We start from the raw sequence: 20380 nt of genomic DNA, 5'->3' as shown, positions 1-20380 counted from the left end.
AAAAAGAGCTGAAGAAATGCAGATCTAGAACATTAGAGCAGAAACCAAGGCAACAGCCACGAAAGATCCACCCGCAACAGCGACTCTGTTCAACGAAGCAGCACCGTTTGAAGGAGCGGCAGCAGGAGTGGTTGAGGGAGTAAGTCCATCAGCGACGGCGCCGGGGCCTTCGGCAGCGGTTGGAATGGAGGCGGCTGTGGGGGTGACGGCGGCAGCGGTGGATGGAGTGGCTAACGGAGAAGCGGCGGGAGTGACAACAGCAGTGGGAGGAGTTGCAGCGGCGGTAGGTGGTTTAGTTACGGAAGATGATGGCGAGGCAGCGGGTGCAGAAGCGGGGGATTGAGCTACGACAACGACGGCGAGGATGGCGAAAAGAGCAGCGATGAGTACTCTGGCCATTGTTGTTAAGATTAATGAGATTATTGAGGGATTAAAATTTAAAATGTGGGGAGAAGTTGTTTGAATTAGAGGAAAGCTAGAAAAGATGAAGTGTGTGTTTGTTGATGAAAGGTATGAAGGTATATTGGGGGTTTATATAGGATTTGGGGAGTCTTTGAAATTTGGAAGGAGTCACGAGAGTCTTGGTTTTCTAGATACTTGACAACTCATCCCACGTTACCGCGTTCGTCTTGCCAATTATCTTGATTTCTGTTTTAAAATTCGGCATTAGAGTTACTTAAGTGTGTTAGGACCTATTTGTTGATAATGACATGCCCAATTTAATCGTGTTTCTAAGTGTATCATTTTAGGAATAATGCAACCTCCTTAAGCAAGTATTAATCAATGTCAAAGTCAAGAATGGTTGATAATTTGCTACCCAAGATTTAGAGTCGTTTTGTCAACCTATGTAAAGATAAAAGGGTAGAATACATGTAATGGTAACAGTGTGTTTTACTGTCACGTTTGACCCGTCACACTTAAAGCAGGTCTTTCATCTTGAATATTTCATCTTTATTAAAATGGGCTTTTATACATCAGATTTAAAATAAGAGTTTTAAGTTTGAAATATTTGAATGGTGGTCTTTGGAAAAGGATATGCTAATTTCTAGTTCAAAAGTTTTCCTAAAATGTGTTAAGACTTATCTTTGGCTTTTGTAAAACAAAGTTTGCTTTTTTTCCATTTTTTCTCAAGATTTGTTTTGTTGTGAATGTCTTCTCTCTTTGTTTATGAAAAAGCCAAAACCTCTTAAGGAAAATTACAAATCATCTTTTCCTCTTTTCTCTTCTTAGAAGGTAGCTCTTTTGGTGCAAACATGGGAAAGTTTAAGTCTTTGTTTCTTTTCAAATGCTTTGACTCACAAACCCTAGCTTGCCTCCTCTTGCGTGCTTCCTCTATAAAAGGAACTCTTCTCTTCACTTTGAAAGTAAGACTTTAATCCTAGAAAACAAAGTATTTTGCAAAATCAGTTTTTAGAACTCAAAACTTTTCATTTGCAAAAATCTTCTAAGTCTTCAAGTGTGTCAGTCGAAATCACTGTTACTTCAAAGTATTGTACTCTCTCATCTAGAAACGTTTGTAACAATAAGTTGTCCTTCTCAATTCTTTTCAAAGAATCAGTCTAAGGAAACTTGGTTTGTAAACATTCTAGTTAGAGTGTAGAGTTCATAGATGGAGTAGTCTTAGAACTCGTGTCGCAACCGGAGTAGGTTGTTGGTCCTTTTGTTGTTAGTGTTTTAAAGTAGTCGGAGTAGATTACTTCACTGATCAATAAAAGAAGATTGGACGTAGGCCTTTAGAGTGTCGGCCGAACCAATTCAAAATCGTTGTGTTGTTCTTCTCTTCGCTTTTATTTCCGCTGCAACTTACTTACTTGCTTTCATTTTACGATTTTGTTAGTAACAGTCCTGAATACTGTCACCCCTGGTCTTCTGTTTTTACTTCATAAACTAAGACCAACGAGTAACAGTCAGAACCACTGTCACTTACAGACATCAATTGTTTCCTCGAGCTTCCGTGATACACACTTAATCTCTTCATTTAATTGATGTATCCACTTGCTCTTCACATTGTTCATCGACTTATCTTTAAACAATAAAGATTTAAGTTGAAATTTTTTAAATAGTACCTAATTCACCCCTCCCCCTCTTAGGTACTTAGAATCCATAACTCTTCAATTGGTATCAGAGCCTCGTGCTCTTGATCGAGGCTAACCGCCTTAGAGTTTGATTCTTGGGATATGGATTCTACAAAACACTCCAAGATCCCGGTCTTTACCGGTGAGAATTTTGGGTGGTGGAAGCTCAAAATGGAGCACTATATCAAAAGTATCGATTATCAATGTTGGAAAATCATTGAGGACGGACCTCTTATTATTGAGGAAACCGACATTATTACGGGTTCTACTAAAATCAAGGCCGAAAAAGATTACAATGAAAATGATTTTAAATTGGCCGAAAATAACTCGAAAGCAATGCCGATTCTTCAACGATGTGTTGGAGAGGCCGATGTGAGTCGAATTTCCGGATGTCCTACGGCTAAATTAATTTGGGATTCCCTTGTTCTTGCCTATGAAGGGAGGTCTCAAGTTAGAAAACACCGTATTGACCTTCTCTTGCAACAATATGAGATGTTTCATATGTCAAAAGACGAATCCATAAATAGTTTTTCATCTCGCCTTTCGTGCATTATTAATGACTAAAAAGTCTAGGAAGAAGTTTCGAGTCTGAGGACACCATTCGAAAAATTCTTCGTAGTCTTACCACCAAGTGGCAACCTAAGGTGACCGCCATAGAGGAAACCAAAGACTTGTCCATTCTTTCTCTTCATGAACTAATGGGATCGCTAATGGCTCACGAGTTCAATCTCGATAAGCACTCTAGTGAATCCTCAAGGGGAAAGAGTCTTGCTCTAACATCCTCTTCAATTGATGATGAGGATGAAGAGGAAGATGAGTTCGCTTTGTTCTCTAGGAACTTAGTTGGAATGGTGAATGGCCAAGGACATAAAAAGTTCAACAATAATTACACGAAAAAACGCTTTCCAAAAAGAAAACCTTCTACCACCATAGGATGCTTTAAGTGTGGTGACAAATCACATCAAATTAAAGAATGTCCTAAGTGGGATGAAATCAAGTCTAAAGATAAGCGAGATAAGGCTAAGAAAGATTACAAGAACAAGGTCATGTCCGCCATTTGGGGAATTTCCGACTCCGAGGACGATGAAAACATCGAGGATGAACTAGAGGCTAAAATGTGTCTTACTAGTCATCTCAAGGACAAAGTCTCAAAAACTTCTAAAATTGAACATCTTAGATGTCTTATGGCTCACCCCGATGATTCCGACTCGGACTCCGACAATGAGGTAAAACATCTAAAAGCCAAGGTTAGATCTTACTCCAAAGAAAAAGTATGTAAGCTTCTCGACAAACTCTTTGATAAGTGTCGTTCACAAAATGATAAGCTTGATGTCATGCAAGACGAAATTGAAGAAATTGCACAAGAAAACTTCAACCTAAAAAATGAACTAAAAGCAACAGACAGTGTGACTATCACCTCTGAAGCATAAGATGAAGTAAAAAGAGTCAACACGTTGAACAAGCATATGTGAATGCCCTTTGTCGAGTAAGGTACAATTGTGACGGCGGAAAAATTCATCACCTTTTTATAATTGCAACATGTCCTTTGTCGAGTAAGGTACAATTGTGACGGCGGAAAAATTCATCGCTTTTTTATAATTGCAACGGGCTTTATAACAAAATCGGACGTGCAAAGATGTGCAATGGAATACTAGAATAAGCGTTGAAGTCCGTCACAAAAAAACTTGTTGACAAAGGCAATGACGCCTTTTTACTGTGTCGGGCAAGCAATTATTTTGGCTCAACCCGACTCAAAAATGCGACAAACAAATAGTCGCGGCTCGTCACATATTTTTTTGCGACTTGTTAGCCGTCACACTTTTTTATGTTTGTGACCACTGCGGTAGCTCGTAAAATTAGTCCAAAAATCGGGTTATTATTGCAGGTAGCAAAGCAAAGAAAGTACCCGAAAGCCTTGGCATGTAAATAAAACTCAAACGAACATTAGCAAGTGGAATTTGGACCCAACTCTGCAAATACTCTGGTACATTCGAGTAAGTTTTTAAAAAATCTAATGAGACGGTGAATAAACCAATAACGATAATAATTATATTAACAAAGAACTCCGTAACAAGAAATAGAAAGGTAGCCGTGAAGCGAACTCTTCAAAATCCAACTGCCGATTACAAATAGAATAGACCGCCTTCAAATGTAGGCGAAAATAAAATGAATAAATTTAATCAAATTCAAATAAAAAAAATTGAGCTGAAGAAATGTGGATCTAGAACATGAAAACAGAAACCAAAGCAACAGCCACGAAAGATCCACCAGCAACAGCGACTCTGTTCAATGAAACGGCACCGTTTGAAGGTGCGGCAGCAGGGGTGGAAGAGGGAGTGAGTCCATCAGCCACGGCAGCAGGACCTTCGGAAGCGGTGGGGGTGACAGCGGCGGTAGGTGGAGTGGCCATCGGAGACGCAGCGGGAGTGACAACAGCAGTGGGAGGAGTTGCGGCGGCAGTGGGTGGTTTAGTTACTGAGGATGATGGCGAGGCAGCAGGTGCGGAAGCGGGAGACTGAGCAACGGCGACGACAGCGAGGATGGCGAAAAGGGCAGCGATTACTAGTCTGGCCATTGTTGTTTAGAATTGAAATTAGTGGGATTGGTGGCTGTATTATTGTAAGAGGAATGCTAGAAAAGATAGAGAAGTAATAAATGTTTTTGTTGATGAAATATATGAAGGTTGATTGGGTTTATATAGGATTATAGTGAGGGAGTTTTGGAACTAGTCAAGTTTTGTAGAAGACAAGTTGACAACTCATACCACGTTACCGCGTTCTTGTTCTTGCTTCCGATTATGTTCAGGCATTAAGTTACCGTAAGAACGTCTATTTTGCAAGTCTCTTTGAAAAGGATGTTCTATAATTATATACGTTTTTTTATGAATGTACTTGTCGCTTGCCTCTATTCCAAAGTCGTCATGTCGATAGCGACTTTAACTCAAAGTAGTCATGACACATGCGCGAAATGTCGACTTTAGCTGGTTAACCTCGTCAAATCATTGAATATAGACCTGGAAAACGGGTCATTCAATTTGGTTTCGACTTTAACTCAAAGTAGACATGTGAAATGTCGACTTTAACCTCGTCACATCATCGATCTTACATGTACACCAAAATGCTACGAAGTAAATGTTTTCTGTTTCAACCCAATATAACGATTTGTTTTTCAATATGGTCTTTAGAAAAAATTGATAGTTTTTAACTTTTTCTTTTAAAAAAACCTTAATAATTTGGGTATTTTCAAGAGGTTAGATTAAATTTTGGTCATTTATATTTTATCAACAAAGTGCACTTTCTTTTATGGTCATCCATGCAAAAGAACTTCACAGTTAAGCGTGATTGGTTGGAAGTAGTCTTAGGATGGGTGACCTCCTGGGAAGGTTCCCGGGATGCGCATGAGTGAAGACAAAATACGCTATAAAGGATCCGTGTTGATCTATGGCCATGTACACAGCCTAGTGAGCTATCATAAGTAACCACTCCCGACCCGGTTTGGGCCAGGGTGTTATAGTTGAAGAGCTATCATAAGTAACCGCTCTCGACCCGGTTTGGGCCAGGGTGTTATAGTTGAAGATTTGAATATTTTAGATGATGTTGAGAACTAACATGATGAAATAAAGTTTTTATTGCTTGGAATCAAGTTTTATGTGCTCAACCCGATAAGCTTAACTAGCCCCGATCAAGTCCCATTATGTTGAATCGCCCATGTTGCAACCTCTACTAGACCAATGTGACCCTTCATTCCATAATGTAAGGAGCCGCACTTTTAGCCGCATAATCCCTGATAATTGTGCGCGCGGTCATTTAACTTCGAGCCCTTCGATTTCTTATTTGTACTCATGTATTTTCATTTCTGTTTTTAGTTTCATTTAGTACTCCAAGACTACTTCTTGCGTGTCGAATCTTGGAGTCCTGTTTTTAGTTTAAGATACGTTATTAGGTGTTTACAAAACGTATCGCTTTTCTGCACAATCAATGTATCCTGCTACAGGACTCAAACTATCAAATCTGCCTCTATGAGAGGTGCTAGTCAATCAAAACTGCTTCTCATCTTTAAGCTTGATATTGCTTGTCTCTTGCTTTCAATAATCGTATTGCTTAATTTTATTGCTTCCGTGTGCCGGACTTTGATAATCGTGACTAGGATTCCCGATACACGCCAACCGAGACCGATTACGAATGCACTAGTGATCCCTCACTAGTGCTTGACGCTCTCGCTTGCATTGTTGTCGTGTGATAGACAAGGGTGCGCGCCACGTTCCGGCTCAAAGTTCCGGACCGTGACACATAGGCATGGTTCTTACCATAAGGTTGCAGTGAATTGAGTTGCTCCACCTAGGATTGCAAAGGTTGTGTGACTGTGTCACACAATGTCCATATGCTTGATCAATTACTTGCTTATGGTATTCGGGTTTTAGCTAAAGTAGGCTTATCGTTGAGTTTATGGATCCGGTACTTAAAAGGGGGAGGGGGTGTATTCAGTACCCTTTTTAAACTTTAAATTAACACACTTATTTTAATTCGTAATTAATTAGTACACATGCAGTTTGAACAGTTCTGATGATTGTTTAATCGAAGATAATCTGCTGTACTCGATTCGAATGCAATCATGAATAAAAGATAAAGAAAATAAGGAAATGAAAAGCAATGAAAGAACGAGAACACAAGAACTTTTTAAGTGGTTCGACCTACTCTCTAAAGGTCTATGTCCACTATCTCTCTTATTATTATTTCCTTTATAACCAAACCCGATTACAAAGAAAATCCCACGTCCAACCCGATCGTGCGACTCGAGTACAACCCGTACCCCAAAAGCACTCTCTCACAAATTGAAAATCACAACTCTTTTTATCTACTTATATGGTTCACAACTTAGAACAATGTAGAACAAAATATACTTATGAATATGAGAACTTAAGCACTCAAATTGTTCAAATGTCACGACTTAATGATTTTGCTAAAAAGATGATTAAAAACTCATAGTTCAAAACAATTTGCAAAATGACGATTTTAAAGCACCATATTTCGGTGGAGTGGGGATCCTCTGTCCTATTTGGTGTTCCAATGTCCTAATGTGTGTGTCACTCCAATCACCTTCTAACACATCAACAAATTAATATAATTAGGGACTTGCTAAATCCCGCACAACAATTTACTTAATCCCGCACATTTTTGCCCTTTATTCCGAATGTGCCCCTCTCATTTCTCAACTTACCAACGGAGAAACAAGGAGGAGAAATAAGAGAGTGAAAAAAAAAAGCAATAAACGTACAAATCCCCCATCCCCAACCCCTGACAACCTTTCCCCACCACCATCCCAGCGCCGTCGACCACCGCTCCTCACCGCCTAGCGCCGACCAGTCATCCATGCTTCTCTCCCCGCGCCGACCAGCCATCCCTGCTTCTCTCCCCGCGCCGACGACCCCCTTCCCGCACCTACAACCTGCAGCAACCACAGCATCACTAGTACACTACCACTACAACCATCACTCGACGCTCTCCCTCCGACCACCCTAGTCCAGACCGACGACCCCACAAACCATCCCTTCAACAACCCAACTCAATCAAAACCCTAATTGTAAAAAATCCCCATTTTTAATCAAAAAAACATCAACTAAATCGATTAAAAGATGGGGCATAATAAAATTGTTGGTAAAACGGCGAGATTACGTGTTAATAATATGCGAATTACATTCCATGTCGAACGATTAACTGATTAATTAGGTTTAGAGAGAAGGTAGAACAGTTTTTTAATTTTTTTTTAAGATGAAGGGCAATTATGGAAGATTATGGCAATATGTGCGGGATTGAGTAAAATAATGTGCGGGATTTAGCAATTGCGTATAATTATTGCAATATTCTATTTTGCAACAAGTAATGTGTGTCAAAAGGTGAGTGGAGTGGCAAACACAATGGGACATAAAAGTGGGACAGAGGATCCTTAATGATTTTGGTGGCCCTAAAACTGAACTTATGCTTCTGATTTATAGGAGAAAGTTTGCATAACACTTCTATATTTTAGGCAAGAAAATATTTTTAAATAAAATCTTAGAATAAAATATTTCACAATATATTTTGACTTCTTTTTCAAGGCAACTTCCTAACTAATTCGGAAGATATTTTTAGCACAAAATAAAAAAGTTTCTTTTACTCAAAATATTTCAGTCAAATTTAACACAAATTCTCATTTGCGACGGAACTACCCGTCGCAAGCTTGCGACGGGTCAAATACATCCCATTTGCTACCGGGTCAGCTAAACATGGAGCCGACAATTTCCCTGCATGCATTAATGAGAGTGATGTACAATTGAGATTTTTGTGCATCTAATAGTACTAAACCCACATATTTAATTCTAATAATTGGCAATAAACACGCCACCATTTAATGCCCTCCGTCCTTCATCTTGCTTCATTTCTGCTCTTGCTTTCTTTCATCCTTGCATGAGATTGAAAATTCCATTTCTTCCCTCTCAATTTTCCAAAATCTAATATCCATCTTACAAATTGTTCTCAATTTATAGTATTAATATCTATAATTTTGTGCGGGAAAAAAAAAGAAATGGTCGACAGATGCATACTTGACGGTGCTCTAATCGATTTAGCCCTAATCGACGGAGCCCTAAGTGACGGTACAATGGAAGACGAAGATGACGATGATGTCATAATTCATCAAGAGTTAACGGATAATAGTAAAAGTATGTATAATTACGATGTTTATGCTGTTGAGAACTTATAGCTTATTATCATTATAATTATTAGGGCAAATCCAATAATAAAATTTTCGACTTCTAAACACGGTTATGTTGAATGTTCTTAATAAAATCATATTTTACTCTCTTCGCATGGAACATGAACTGTGATGAATGTTTCCTTGAATATTGGTGTATAGGACTTTCATCGTAGCATACATGTTTGAAGATGAGAACGTGTGTAAATTAAATGTGTATATCTTTGGTGTGAATGTCACCTTCTAAACTATTCGAGTCACAAATTATAAAAAGGCAGTAACTAAAGGTACATGTTATTGTATAAAGTATTTATTGTCTACACTTTGCCAGCTAATGTCAGCACGTCAAAATTGCAGTACAACATATCATTACAAAACATATGTTCTTGTATATGTACATGTTATATTTCTCACAAAGGTCTATACTTTTAGGACAAATGTGACCCTGTTAACTAGAGTAAGTAAGATAATGTCCAATGTACATGTTGTTTTATATCTTATTAATGTCCATTCTTTTTGTCCTAATGTGACCCTGGCAACTAGATGATTGCAGTTGGATATGTTCATGTATTTGTATATCTTAAAAAGGTCTATACTTTTAGGACGAATGTCACCCTGTTAACTAGAGTAAGTAAGATAATGTCCAATGTACATGTTGTTTTATATCTTATTAATGTCCATTCTTTTTGTCCTAATGTGACCCTGACAACTAGATGATTGCAGTTAGATATGTTCATGTATTTGTATATCTTAAAAATGTCTATACTTTTAGGACGAATGTCACCCTGTTAACTAGAGTAAGTAAGATAATGTCCAATGTACATGTTGTTTTATATCTTATTAATGTCCATTCTTTTTGTCCTAATGTGACCCTGGCAACTAGATGATTGCAGTTGGATATGTTCATGTATTTGTATATCTTAAAAAGGTCTATACTTTTAGGACGAATGTCACCTGTTAACTAGAGTAAGTAAGATAATGTCCAATGTACATGTTGTTTTATATCTTATTAATGTCCATTCTTTTTGTCCTAATGTGACCCTGACAACTAGATGATTGCAGTTAGATATGTTCATGTATTTGTATATCTTAAAAAGGTCTATACTTTTAGGACGAATGTCACCCTGTTAACTAGAGTAAGTAAGATAATGGAAAATGTACATGTTGTTTTATATCTTATTAATGTCCATACTTCTTGTTGTAATGTGACCCTGTCAAATAGATTATTTCAGTCGTATATATACATGTTGTCGTATCCCTCATAAAGGTCTATACTTTTAGGACAAATGTCGCCCTGTAAAATAGAGTAAGTAAGATATTTTAAAATGCACATGTTGCTTTATATCTTATTAATGGCCATACTTTTTGTTCTAATGTGACCCTTTTAACTTGTACAGGTACTGATTATTCGAAATTACTATTGGGAACGACAGCAGAAAAATGGGAAGAGATCTACGAGATGTACCGTAAACACTCACAGGCGGTTGGTTTCAGCATTAGAAAAGCAACTTCTCGCAGAGCAAACGGACCTGGCACACCCGAAGTCGAGAGATACTTTGTATGCTCAAGTGAAGGAAAACATGGGAATGACAGTAGGCTAGGTCTGAATGGTTTACCCCACGTAGCCACTAACCATCTGAGGAACGCTGCAATCACTCGGTGCGAATGCAAAGCTGGGCTGAGGTTGCAAGTAAACGAGGATGGGCAGTGGGAGGTACTGCAACATATCACTGAACACAACCATGCTTTAACTCCCACGCAATGGCAACAGCATCACCGATCGGAGAATAAGCGATGCCGAGGCAGAGACTATAAAGGCCATGACAGAAGCATTCGTCGCCCCCTCTGTTCAGTACAAGGTGGCAGCTGCTGCAGCGGGCAGTGATGTATTTGTTGGACACTCGAAGAGAGATCATATCAATTTTGTACATAGGTTGAAGATCAAATCGATTGAGGGTGGTGATACAGCCACACTTATTAATCTTCTGACTAGAAGACAATCTGAGGATTCGGGGTTCTTCATCCGTGTGCAATTCAATGAAGAAGGGAGACTATGTCATCTTTTCTGGTGTGACTCGATGATGAGGGAGGACTATCGATTGTATCATGATGTACTAATATTCGACACAACGTACCGCACCAACAGGTACAATCTTATATGCGGTGCGTTTGTTGGTATAAATAACCACTGGTCCAATGTCATGTTTGGGTGCGCTTTTCTATCGGAGGAGAAAGAAGAATCATTCCAATGGTTGTTCAACGTGTTTAATGAAGCTATGGGTGATGACCTTCGTCCTGTATCCATCTTCACTGACCAAGACAAGGCAATGACAAATGCTGTTGAAGTGGTATTTTCTGATCACAATTGTTAAATTTCTAATATGTCACTATATGTTATCATTTTTTTTTGACATGATTAGTCATTCAAATGTCAACAATAATCCAATATATGATGTCATATAATACTGATGAATTTGTTGATAGATACTTATAATATGTCACCACATGAAGAACTTATATATACATTAAAATCAATTATGTAGTTGTGAACATGCATCTAACCTCGATATGGTAACATTGTCTTCTGTCCTGAGCAGGTATACCCACAAAGCAGACACAGGCTATGCCAATGGCATATCCAATAAAATGCCATCTCTCACTTTGGATCTTTAAAGCATGATAGGCCATTCCAGAATATGTTCAACAAATGCCTAAACGGGTGCTTTAATGAAACTGAATTTGAAGCGACATGGCGAACTATGACGACAGATTATGGCCTCGACAACCACCCATGGTTCAATCGACTGTACAACCTACGAACAAAATAGTGCACCGCACTCAATAATCTTCACTTTTCAGCGGGTATTCTTTCTTCCCAAAGGAGTGAGAGTACAAACCATGCAATGGGTATCCAAGCCTCAAAAACAACTTCAGTTACCGAATTCTTTGGTATATTTGAAACGACTAACCGGAGATGGAGAGAAGAGGAGGAGCGCAAGGAATTCAACTGTATTAGAGTGACCCCGACCTTCGTGTTCCCCCTAGTGTACCTCTTACAACATGCGTCACAGATGTACACTTTGCATCTGTTTCGTGTGTTTGAGATAGAGTTTGGACTTGCCATGGGTACCCGGGCAGCTATTGTCCAATCCGAAGACTCGACTTTAGTGTATAGGGTGCACACTGGTGGCAATGAGGGATCATCCCATCGCGTGACTCATGATTGTGTGAACCATCTAACTGACTGCACTTGCCGGAAGTATCAAGTGATGGGCATGTTATGCAGTCACATCATACGCGTCCTCCACACTAAGGTTTGGAACCGTTTACTCCCATCAGACATGCGCCGAAGTGCGGCAAACGAGGCCATAAATTGGCGACGTTCAATGCTTACAAATGTCAACAATCTGATAACGAAGAGCCAGAATATCCGGGAAGCAAGATTGTCGAGAACTTCTGTGCTACGACCAATGATGAAGTAATCTCTCTACTTCAAAAGCTTGCAATGGATGCTGACCAGAACACTCAAACAAGCGAAGGGCATGCAATTCTAGATCCCGTCCGATGTACGACGAAAGGCAGGAGCCAAAAGAAGAAACGGTCTCTCGGTAACAAGAAGAAATCGAATAAATCTAATGAAAACGGACCGATGAATGGCGATTCCTACACGCCAATTCAGAGGCTCCTGTCAACGTATTAGGATATGGTAACATTTTGACCTTGTGCAAGCGACATCGCACCACCGCTAAATGTAACAATTATGCGCGCTTAATAATCATGTGGTCTCTTATTTGTCATTTTGAAATTATGTTTTAAGAATGATGGACATGTACTTTAATGAACTGTTAAATATAGGTCATTACATGACCATCATCGCACAATTTGGCAGCATCTTTTAAGTGGTAATATAATGTCTATATATGTGAACATGTTCAGCATTATACCCAAACTTGGATTTCATTTGTCATTATATCCAAAGTTGAATTTCCCTTAAATCACAGAAGACAATCAATCATTAATCTAAGTTCTTCCTCCCCAAAATGTCACCATATATAAATTGATAACATAATAGAAAAATATGTTCACAGAATATGTAATCTAATGTGTAAAATATTTCATAGGACATTCATCTTTCATTGCATAATATAGGTCGTTTGATGGCCTCCTGACCACCACTAAATAAGTTGTGATCATCTTTTACGTGCTAACATAATGGCGAAATATGTGAACATGTATTCAATGTTGACCTATAGAAACTAACAACATAATACGGGAATTTGTCGTCATAAGACCACCAGGAACAGGCGCAGCAGAGCTGCGTCCCTTGGAAGAGGCGCAGCAGTTGCTGCGTCCGTTTCTTGGCTCAGTACTGGCTGTGAAGCCGGAATTGGAAGCCGTTAACATTCGTTGGTGAATTTAATGATTGATTAGTATTATTTACTCGGATGAAAGTGATTAATAGATTATTTACATGTGATTAATGGTCATAAGAGCAATAAAACATGGATGAAAACGAATAATACGAATTATTACAAGATTAATAAGATTATTTACAAATTAAAAAACTAAACAAAATTAATTAATCTAAACAAGTTACTAATGACGAATTAACGATGGTGACGATAAATAACATATGGGAATATATCAAAGAATGAAGTCCAGAAACTCAATATGGATGAATCGAATCTCTAAAATCCGGATTGACTTTAATGATGAAAACCCGCAAATATGAATTATAAGGGATTTAAGTCGGGATTTATGATGAATGAATTATTAATGATGAACTATTTACATGTTAATATTATCATATTTAAATAAGAAAAGACGAAAGAAAACAAGAGACAATATTAACAGAGGACGAAGGAAGAAGAAAGGAAGCAGGAACTGCGGCAGCCTCACGAAGAGGCGCAGCAAGTACTGTGTCCCTTCGACGAGGCGCAACAGTTGCTGCGTCCTTTCTCGACGGTTGTCCTCTGATAATCCGTAAAAAGGGTTTTAAACAAAGGGTTTTACAAATCGGTTTTAATTGTATTTTCGACATAAATCTTACAATATGATTACAATAAATAAACAATAATAAATAATAAATAAAAGAGAGATTTACACCCTCAGACTTACATGTTTGGCGAAATGAGATAAACTAAGTATACGTTTAGTGATGCTCGACTCGAATGTAGACGAAAGTGCCCTCGTAAGAGGAATTAAAACAGATTGATTAAAGTTGATTGATGTGGAGTTGGTCAAATTGGTCGGTCATGCAAAACGAGGCTGGTACTCAGAAGGATCAGAGCTTACGTGGTCGAATGTTCAAGCACGTAGACGCCAAAAAGTAATAACGTGGTCTAGAATGCAAAGGGGGAAGATAAGGGCGGACACTCGCGTGAGAAATATGTGAGACCGAAGGTCTCTATTTATACTAATCACGTGGAGGAAGTAGGGTTTTCGGAGAGACTTTGGAAGTGAATCTCGAAAAGATATGAAAAAGATACGAAAAATACGCAGAAAAGGACTTGGGAAGAGGTGCAGCAGGAACTGCGTCCCTTGGAAGAGGCACAGCACCTGCTGCGTCTATTCCTAAGTGGTTTCCTCCTGCGGAAGAAAGATTTCCGTGTTTAATTTATGGAATAACGAAATAATTTGGTTTTCCTTAATATTTTGTGTGAATATTACGGGAAATTGTTTACCAAAGATTAAAAGATTTAGGAAAGATTTATAAAATATGGAATAGAAACATCCGGAACATTCAAGAACATTCCGACTCGGCATTTTAATGGTTGTCAGAAAATGAAGACGGTTTTAGGCCCGGACTCCAAATGTACTCTAATTACTGCCAAAACGACCGTATTGGCACGCAGATGACATTTAAGAGGTAGACATAATGTTTGAGCGATCACTTGACGATAAACTTACGAATTGTCACAAATCGTTCCGCGTACCAAACATGCGGCCCAATCATCACCGGGTGGTTTGCGGGAGGTGCAGAAATGAGGTGTATACAGAGCCCCCACTTTGACTGAGGCTTGGACAAGGCGAAAGTCAAAGTATAGCCATCAGGTCAATCGAAGATTACAACCTAACGACTATGGCGACGCAAGGCGGATCAAGGGGTCTGAGCCAAGGACCTGTCGTCGGGAACATTTTAGAGTCTGTCGACTATCGGGGAGGGTCGTTTAAAGTCCATTAGACTATGTAAGGAGGCTCGCCAGCCATAAGAAGAGACCATACCTGAAATTCTTTGAAACTCTAGGGAAAACAAAACGCGATATTGGGAGAAGACAGCAGGACACAGTCTGGAACCGCTGGGAGAAATCTGCTTGTGTTCAGCTTCAAACAAACTTCAGAAGAATTTGGGGTCGATGTTGATCTCCATGTCTCGAGAGGAAAGTGACTGTCGGTCGTGAATTCTCGTTGGGGAACTTAATCGGGAACTGATCTCCATGTCTCGAGAGGGAAAGTCTATCCGTGTACTCTCGCTGGGGGAACGGAATAAAGGCGTGTCGAAACACCTGTCAAAGAGGGATGCTCGTTGTAACAAGCTAGGTCTTGGATAAAAAAAATAAGGCGATAATTTGATGTTGGCTTGGAAGATGTGGATCCGGGTGAAGAATATACGTCAAACGGACCAAATACGCGATATAGCATCAAGGAAAAGGCGCACCAAAGATGGGCCCACGAAAATAACGAACTCATAACGAATTTTTGAAAATCCGTATGAAGGGAAGCTGAGGAAGAGGCGCAGCAAGAGCTGCGTCCCTTGGAAGAGGCACAGCACCTGCTGCGTCTTTTCCTGGGCGTGGCAATTTTGCATAAAAACCCGATGAAACAGAGGGTTTCATTTCATTTATTCAAAACATAAAATCTCAATTACTCTCTCAAATTCCAACAATTTACGTCAAAATTTGGTCCAAAAGCTTGCATTTGCCATGACTAATCGAGGTATGTATATCAATCTTGCATTTATCTTCCGTATTTGATCAAATGAGACCGACAAAATTAGGGTTTTCGACCCTAATTAGTCGAAAATTTGGGGCTTTTCCCCCAAATGATTCTGCCTTGCCAAATTGACTTTTTGAATGGCTAATTGGTAATATAAGGATCATAACCATGTATTTGTTTCAAATTTTCGTTGAGTTTTGAGCATTTGAGTGAAATTGAGACGGTTTCACAGCTAAACCGTAAATTGCTTCGAAAATAGCCTTAGGATTGCCCATTTGTGACGAAACTTGATATTTGGAATCCTTGTATGATGGGTAAACTTCCTACCATCACGGAATTTTGGTTTGTGACGGCTTTTTCAGGACACTTTTCTAGGGCATAATCGCCGTTATAACGAAATGCTGCCGAAATTTCGACTCGAAACCATGACTAGGCTTCAACTTAGGCTTAACTTGACCCAAATTACCACATGAGCGGACGGGGTTTGTTTGAAAATTGCCAAAGATGGCGAGAAAAGAGCGATTTCGGAGCTCCGAAAACTCGAAAATCCCCTAATCAAGGCTTGTCGTCACTTGACGCGGCCTAAATTTACTTTAATTTTGCAGGTGACGAGGCTTCTACGTCTTGGAGGACTCCCATGGACGTGGACACTGTTTTTGACCCTTCTCAGGCACTTGAGGAGGCGTTGGAGGAGGCTTTCACCGCTGCGGTGACGGCTGCTGAGGACGAGGTCCTAGAGGAGGAGGCTGCTGAGGAGGAGGAGGCCCCGAGACGGGCCAACGTTGGACGAGGTGGTTGCCAGCTGAGGGGAGCACCTGCGTGGGCTGAGACTTGGGACAGTAGGCACCTTCTTTGGGCTGCGGAGGGTCACCTGTCCTACAGGACGGTGAAGAGCTTGGTAAATAGGATTCATCACTGTTCATTCATCTTCTTTCATTTCTGTTTGTCATTCCTTTTCTTCTTCATTTGAGCTAAAGATAGCTTTTGTTTCAAATCAACATAGGAGGCTGGGAGTATCAGGTCGTTCTCGGGCTACACGACGGCGATGGGGTGCTACGAGAGGCTGTCGGCTGAGGAGCGAGCCATGATCGAGCGAGGAGCGTTTGGCGCCTTGGTACAGGCCTGGATGGATATTGCGAGGAGGAAGCTTCGGGCTAACCTCAGTCTCGTCCGAGCGTTCTTGGACCGGTTTTGGGACACGACCTCCACGTTTCACATACCTTTTGGTGAGGTGGGGGTCACGTTGGAGGACTACGGCATGATTTATGGTCTGCCGTATGGGACTGAGGCTGTGGAGTGGCCAGAGATGGCCATGAGGGTTGACTCGGTGGAGGCTAGGAGGTTGATCGGCTGGAACTTGGCGCCGAAAGCGGCTGCGGTACCTGGCTTGGTGCCTAGTTCTTACGTGCGGGACTACTTCGCGGGGAAGACCCCAGCGTTGGTGGTGATCGAGGGGAGGGAGACGACTCCTCCTCCCTGCACTGCAGAGCAGAGAGTCCGCTTGTGGCTCTGGTCTTTTCTGTCTTCGATTTACCTCGGAGACAAGGGAGAGAGGCTTTCGACGAAGCTTCTTCCCTTACTTTCTGACCTGAGCTCCCTAGGCCGTTGGGACAGGGTCACTGCTGGTTTTGCGGTCCTCATCCGCTTCATGAGAGCCATGTTTCGTCCGGAGTTGATGGAGAAGGGGACTTCTCCTGCTGCTGTCGGCCCTGGACTGTTGTTGGAGGTATGAACCTTCACTTCTTCTCATGAAAGATCATTTCTTTTTCTTTATCAAATCACGAAAGATCGTTGCTGATTATCTTGATTTACATGCGTGGGTGTACTCCTACTTTCCGGGCCTCGCGCCCAAGAGGACGGAGCCGGTGGAGAAGGCCTATCCCGTTGTGAGGGATTAGGTGATGTGCCGCACGAGGAGTCGGCGTTCCTTCCACGACGTTTGTCGGCGGGAAGCGAACGCACTTCAGCTGGACGGTGTGAGTATTTTATCTTACATTCGACTGTGTTTTCTTTCTCTTACTTTTGGAACTGATCATAAGAATGACCCTTCGTTTGCTTTTCTAGTGGGTGCCTAGGCCTTGGGAGGAGTACGCTGGCGCTCCTCCTTTCGTGGCTGAGGTCCTTCGACCTAAGAGCTCGAGTCGGCTACTGCTGAGGACGTCGATGGGTCCTGTGTGGTACTTGGGTGAGCGCTTGGCTCGGCAGTGCTCTCGGGATGTCTTGACGGTTCCCATCGATCCTCCTCGGACGATGTTTAGGGAGCCTTCTAAGGCTGAGAGGGAGGCTGACCTGGCTGGCGTCGGTGGCGACGCCCTCCTCCTTCCTGGCGAGGACTACTCGGCGTTCCTCTATGAGAGGTTGGCGTACTGGCCGGTTGTGGTAAGTGCTTTGCCCTCTTTCATTTTTGATTGTTCGAGCATACGATGAAATATCATCGGTTAACGAAATCATCTGACTTTGCAAGAGGTCTAGGCGGTGGGCATCGAGCCCCCAGAGTACCCCGAGACCCTTGAGTACAGCGACACGACGGGGATGACGACGGTCTCCGAGCTACGTGACTTTGACGTGGCGGTGAGAGATGCTGGCCTGGACGATTGGCAGCATCTGATCCCGAGGGTGAGTCTTCTTATTTATATGATTTCGTGTAAGAACACATTTGCTCGAGTTTGCTCAATTGCTAAACATTTTCCTTTTGAAATGCAGGTCGCGCCATCCCGGTTCGTGGCTTTGTGGAGGGTAGCCAACCCGCTGCGGGCTACTGCCGTCGAGGCACTTGCTGGTGGCCGAGGACGTCAGGTATGAACCTTCCGTTTACTTCATTTCTGAGTTTTCTAATCTTCCTTTATGCTTGAGATGATTGACATGAGTCAGTTTTGTCGTTTGCAGAGGGAGCGCGAGCTTGCCCAGTCCCGAGAGGAGACGGCTCGCCTGCTGAGGGAGCTCGAGGTTCGTGACGCCGAGGTTGGTGCTCTCGAGGCGAGAGTTGCTGAGTTAGACGGCGACGAGCAGTAGCTTTGATACGTGCTTTTTATATAGTCTTTTTAGGCCTTTTATGCACGTATTTCTATGCTATTATCGTAGTTTTATGCTACGAAATGCCCCGAATATGCTACTTTGGTTTGTTTTGTCCTATTTGCAGGAATGGACCAGAAAGTAGTGAAATCGAGCCTTTTATCGTCCGTTTGCATGCATTTGGAGGAAGAGTGAATTTTGAGCGGAAATATAGCTGTCTTGGGATGCGTGAAGCCATTTCGGGAGCTAAATAATCAAGTCAAAGCTGAACTAACGAGATTGTGAGCTGCTGAAGTTAGATTTCACTCGATCGAGTACTTTACTAGTCGATCGAGTGGTTTTAGATCAATTAATAAGTCGATCGAGTACTTTCCTTAGTCGATCGAACAGTTGCATTTTAGTGTTTACTCGATCGAGTGGTTATTTCACTCGATCGAGTGGTTTGAGCTTGAGTTTGCTCGATCGAGTAGTTTTAAACCACTCGATCGAGTGGATTCTCTTATGGGCTCGGGCTTTTAGCTTTATTTGTTTCTTGTTTTTGGCTGTATTTTTGTACATTTGTACATTTTCGGACATTTGGATTTGGTTTTGGGGCTCGAGCCCCCAGTTTGGTGTACATATCCCTTTTTGATCGTGTATATGACGGCCTGAGTGCCTTTGCTGCTGGGTTGCTTTGTTTGTACCTGCAGGTTAGCTTTGAACAGGTTTGGTAGATGACGGTTTACGCCGTTATGCTGCCGAAATTTACACAGAAATCATATAGAACATGTATTTGTACATATGGCCTAAATTAGCGCAAAACAATGACTCGGAAAAATGCAAAAAATGACCAGAAATTCAAAAATTTGGTCGGAAATGACCGGACTTTAGGGAGGGTTACCCCCTAAAAAAAAAAAACATATAAGTTTGAAGTGGAGAGTGAAATGATTTCCCCAAAAGGAAAAGAGGTAAAGTTCGAAAAATGATATAATGAAATTAAATACCAAAATGTAAAAAATAATAAATTAAATTAAATTGATGAAATGATTCCCCAAAAACAAGAAAATTAAAAAGAATTGTATAAGTGTGCTAAAATGACGAAAATGTCAATATCGTCTCGAGATGCGTGCCCGTGAAATTAAGAAACACGAAATATGGTAACTCGACGTATTTACCAAAATAATAACCCGTATGAATAGGAAATTATTCGTTGAGGAATTTAGGAAAGATCCAACGCGGGAAATTACAGAAAAAGAGCTGAGGAAGAGGCGCAGCAAGAGCTGCGTCCCTTCGAAGAGGCGCAGCACTTGTTGCGCCTGTTCCCTAGTGCGCCTGTTCTGACGGATTTTAGGAAACAACTTTTAGTATAAATAGAGACGTCGAGGGAGGTTTTATTCACATAATTCTTTCGGCTTTCTTCGTCTTATTACACAAAACTCCCAAAATAAGCCTACATCATGAATACTCTTGAGATTCGTCTAAAAGAATGGACGAATGAGTTCTCTAGTGTGGAGAAGTATGACATGGGTGCTTATAATTTTGGAGCACTTTTGAGCTTGAAGTTGATCAAGGTAGTCAAACCGTTTCTGGATGCTTGTCTTGACTATTGGGATCCGAATTATCACGTATTTGCCATCCCTGGAGGAGAC

The 20380-nt window shown here is 41.0% G+C and overlaps 1 protein-coding gene across 1 annotated transcript; it reads left to right on the top strand.

Moving 5' to 3' along the window:
* Nucleotides 1-8636: 8636 nt before the first annotated feature.
* LOC141607229 (protein FAR1-RELATED SEQUENCE 5-like) lies at nucleotides 8637-11176 on the top strand. Its single transcript, XM_074426590.1, has 3 exons — nucleotides 8637-8772; nucleotides 10202-10463; nucleotides 10576-11176. The coding sequence occupies exons 1-3, from the start codon at nucleotides 8637-8639 to the stop codon at nucleotides 11174-11176; spliced, it is 999 nt and encodes a 332-aa protein (XP_074282691.1).
* Nucleotides 11177-20380: the final 9204 nt, after the last annotated feature.

The sequence above is a fragment of the Silene latifolia genome, chromosome 10, assembly GCF_048544455.1.
Source record: "Silene latifolia isolate original U9 population chromosome 10, ASM4854445v1, whole genome shotgun sequence".
NCBI lineage: Eukaryota > Viridiplantae > Streptophyta > Magnoliopsida > Caryophyllales > Caryophyllaceae > Silene > Silene latifolia.
This window is presented reverse-complemented; position numbering and strand designations above follow the sequence as displayed.

Coding starts and splice junctions, on each gene's coding strand:
- LOC141607229 (XM_074426590.1), top strand. CDS start 8,637: ATGGTCGACAGATGCATACTTGACGGTGCTCTAATCGATTTAGCCCTA. Junction 8,773..10,201: donor GTTAACGGATAATAGTAAAA/GTATGTATAATT, acceptor TAACTTGTACAG/GTACTGATTATTCGAAATTA. Junction 10,464..10,575: donor AGGAACGCTGCAATCACTCG/GTGCGAATGCAA, acceptor CAATGGCAACAG/CATCACCGATCGGAGAATAA.